This window comes from Meleagris gallopavo, unplaced genomic scaffold (genome assembly GCF_000146605.3).
Source record: "Meleagris gallopavo isolate NT-WF06-2002-E0010 breed Aviagen turkey brand Nicholas breeding stock unplaced genomic scaffold, Turkey_5.1 ChrUn_random_7181001957369, whole genome shotgun sequence".
Classification (NCBI taxonomy): Eukaryota; Metazoa; Chordata; class Aves; order Galliformes; family Phasianidae; genus Meleagris; species Meleagris gallopavo.
Window position 1 is genome coordinate 14,863 of NW_011217634.1, and position 3,850 is coordinate 18,712.

Consider the following 3,850-nt stretch of genomic DNA (forward strand, 5'->3'; position numbering starts at 1 on the left):
GCCATACCTCACTGCTCGCTGCCTCCTCTGACACCCGGTTCCTGCCGTGGCTTCCCCATGTGACCCAGCAGGAGTTTCAGTCACACCCTCACCTCCGCCTCTGCCCCAATGATGTTATCTGTGTGCCCAGCCCGAACGGATAGTGCTCGGCCACAGCCCCGGGGGGCACAGAGCAGAGCCCCCCCCCCAGAGCGCTGCACCGGGTATTGGGGTCACAGTGGTGTCTGGTGTAAAGGCTGTCATTAGGTTTCAGAGTGAACAGGAATCGGAGATGGAGGTGCTGGAGCGCTGTGTGGTGTGTGCACACACGGGCTGTGGGGTCTTGCATGGGGCTGGGTGGGAGAGGGTGAGCCCTGAAAGGTCTGGGGTGGGCATGAGTGTCCCCAGGGTGGGCTAAGCCTGGGATTTCCCCTTGTGCTATTAGGGAGGCACAAGGATTGTGCATACACATGTAGAACCACGTTCTGCCTCCCCAGCCCATGCCTCAGTTTCCCTCCTGCTCTCCAGAGGTCACCCCAAGCAGCTATCCTGGTGCTGACTTTATTATGGGATGTTTGAGGCCACGGGCACGGTCTGTTGGGCCACTGGGAGCGAGCCAGGACTGGTCCACACTGGTGTTCTGAAGACTAGTGTCCTGGTCTGCCATCCTTGGGTTGGGGTCCACGTGGATGGGATCCTTCTGGTCTGAAATTCATTGGACTGGGGTCCACGTGGACTGGGATCCTTCTGGTCTGAAATTCATTGGGTTAGAGTCCATATGGAGCAGAGTCCATCTGTTCTGACATCTGTTGGGTTGGGCTACATGCGGACCGGGTACCTTCTGATCTGGAATTCATTGGGTTGAGGTCTATATGGACCAGGGTCCATCTGGTCTGATATTCATTGGGTTGTTGTCCACACAACCTGGGGTCCACATGGTCGACATTCGTTGGGTTGGTGTCCTGATGGGCCAGGCTCCATGACTGGAATCATTGGGATAGAGTTTATATGGTGTCCATCTGCGCTGGTGCCCCATTGACCCCCATTAGACCACCATCCATGTAGACCAGGATCCAACCTTTGCAGCACCCACACAGACCAGCACCCATGGGGCCAATCCTCACTGAAGAGAAGAGAAGGAACCATGGTCATCCCCCGCATCCCCCACACTTCCCGCAACCCTCCATCTCCAGCACATCAGAGTGAGCCAGATGCCCAATCCCAGCAATGTCACAGCACCCAGTGCCCACCTTGAAGCCGTGCCAGGTTTGGATCTCCTGGAACAGGGCATCCCCGGGGCAGCTGGTGTTCACCATTTGCCTGTGGCCATGCAGAGTGTAGTTCTGGTGGAGCCACCCAGCCCTCACGGCACACGGTATGAGGCCGTCGCGCACCAAAGCGATGGCCTCGGGATCCGGCAAGCTGGCTGAGAAGTTGCCCACGTAGCCCACTCCGTAGCCCTTGGTGTTGTGACCTCTGGTATGGGCACCCACCCAGTGCCATCCTCGCCCTTGGTACAGGTATCCATCCGAACCCACCACGAAGCTGTGGGCACCCAGTATTGGTCAACCCAATGTTGGTCAACCCAGTGTTGGTCAACCCAATGTTGGTCAACCCGATGTTGGTCAACCCAACATTGGTCAATTCTGTGTTGACCAACCCAACCTTGGTCAACCCTCTATCCCCCCCTCCCCCCCAGTCACAGAGACCGTGGTGGGGTCACTGTGACACCAGTCTCACCTGTAGCCAATGTCATCCCAGCCACGGGTGTCCTGGTGGAAGAGCTGCATGGAGCGCATGTCGCGGGCACAGGCGGCGAAGGAGCGGCATGGGGCGCTGGGCACGAAGGTGTGGTGGATGTAGATGGAACCCAAAGGCGGGGACAAGGGTCTGGGGGTGCCCCGGTAGGGACGGGCACCCCACATGCAGCGGGGGATGATGGCTGGGCACTCTGCGAGGGAAGGCAGGTGGTGGTTGTGGAGTGTATTTGGTCTTGGGAATGTGGAGAATCTGCCTTTGGGGAGTTCCTTGGTTTGGGGACACTGCTGAGTCCACCTGGGGTCACCTTGTCCAGAGGACGTGGAGAATCTGCCCTTGGCTGCCATGGCTTTCTCCAGCATCCAGGGACACCCCTCCAGAGGACACCGGTGTGTCCATCGAGGGGACATAGCGGTGTCCATCTAAAAACCTGACATCTGGGGACACACTGGTGACCAGCGAGGGGATGCGGTGTTATCTATCCATGGACCACCAACTAGAGACAAACCAGTGTCCATGCAGGGGACATGATGGTGTCTATCCTTGGGCCACCAACTGGGGATACACTGATATCCATCTAGGGGACATGGCAATGTCCATCCAGGGACCACCAGCTAGAGGCAAACCAGTGTCCATCCAGGGGATAAAGAGGTGTTTACCCAAAATCTACCATCTGGGGACTCAGTGGTGTCCATCCAGGAGACACACGGATATTTGGCCACGCCACTCCATGTGTCACCATGAGCACAGTGACATCTCCCCCAGGGTGCCCCCAGCTTCACTCAGCACCATTCCTATCACCATTCCCACCAGCCATTCCAGCACCCACCACCCATTCTTAGCACCCATCTCAGCAAACATCACCTATCCCAACATCCACCCCAGCACCCAACATCACCACCCACACCAGCAGCCATCCCTGTCCCCATCCCATCATCCATCCTAACATTCATCTGATCTCTGTTCCTACCACCCATCCCAGCACCCAGCACCCATCCCAGCCCCCATCTCAACACCCATCCCAACACCATTCCCTCTCTTATCCCATCACCCATCCCAGCTTCATCCCCAACACCATTCTCAGCATCCATCCCTGCCCCCATCCCACCATCCATCCCAACACTCCACCCATCCCCATCCCAACACCATTCCCACCTCCTATCCCACCTCTCATCCCACCACCCACCTCCCACCCCAACCTTCACTTGGGGCACCTACTCACCAACGTACACCTCCATGAACTCCCGTGCTGCCCGATGAGCGATGTCCGCCTCCTCCTCCTCCCCAAATTCCTCCATGATCTCACGGGTGGGTGACAGCCCCCTCAGTACCCTCAGCATCGCCACCACCTCCTCCTCCAACTTCCCCACTGCCGTCAGCGCCCCAAAATCCCGACGCCGGCGGCTGCTGTGGGGCCACCCGCTTGTGATCCCATTCTCCACACCATAATATCTCCGGAATAGGATGGAGAGTGGGATGGGTTCTTCAGCCAAGCGTGTGCCCAACAGCACCCCATCCATCGCCCCGTTGGCGACAGCATCGGGGACGAGCGACGGGGGACCCAACAGGGTGAAGCTTTGTGGGTTGTCCACATCATCCCAACAGCCATCGGGTCCCAAGGCGGCCGTCCCGTTGACCTGTGCCATGAGGAAGGATGTCCCAAGAGCTTCAGTGATGGTGACGGCATAGAGAGGATCCAGAGCAGCGTAGGGTTGATCAATGGGGCCGGGCCACCCCGCTGCCCTCTTCAGCCCCACTTCGATGCCAGCGAAGAGCGGTGCCAACGCAACGGTGGAACCATCAGGTGCCAAGGCCAGGCCGTGCTCTGCTGCCGTGGCGTTGGGGTGGAGGAGGTGGGCGAGCAACTTCCAGAGCTCAGGGATGGGCTTTGGGGTGGGAGTGGGGTCTCCAAGCAGTGTGTGGCACACGGGGGTCCCGCAGCCCCCCAGCGCCCGCACCAGGGATGGGATGTCCGGGGTGTCATCGACCTCCAGGGATTGTAGGATTGGGATCAATGAGGAGATGTGGTGTGGCAGGAGGGCTGGAGGTGAGACAGGAATGGGGGAGGAAGATGAAAACTGGGGGGTGAACCAAAAAAAAAAATAATAATGGG

General features: G+C 58.6%; 2 protein-coding genes across 3 annotated transcripts in view; both read right to left on the reverse strand.

The window, feature by feature from the left end:
• Positions 1 to 94, reverse strand: part of RASAL3 (RAS protein activator like 3) — a 13,836-nt gene extending 13,742 nt beyond the window's left edge. For both annotated transcript variants that reach the window (XM_019611851.2, XM_019611850.2), the window contains exon 1: positions 8 to 94. The gene's annotated coding sequence lies outside the window, so the exon portion shown is untranslated. The remainder of the gene's footprint in view (positions 1 to 7) is intronic.
• A 430-nt stretch (positions 95 to 524) lies between these two features.
• Positions 525 to 3,850, reverse strand: part of PGLYRP2 (peptidoglycan recognition protein 2) — a 5,601-nt gene continuing 2,275 nt past the window's right edge. Inside the window, exons 2-5 of the mRNA XM_010728315.3 lie at positions 2,960 to 3,778; positions 1,720 to 1,930; positions 1,230 to 1,524; positions 525 to 1,102 (exon numbers count right to left, since the gene is read on the reverse strand). Of these exons, the coding sequence (XP_010726617.1) occupies positions 1,100 to 1,102; positions 1,230 to 1,524; positions 1,720 to 1,930; positions 2,960 to 3,778 (1,328 nt within the window). The 3' untranslated portion in view covers positions 525 to 1,099. The remainder of the gene's footprint in view (positions 1,103 to 1,229; positions 1,525 to 1,719; positions 1,931 to 2,959; positions 3,779 to 3,850) is intronic.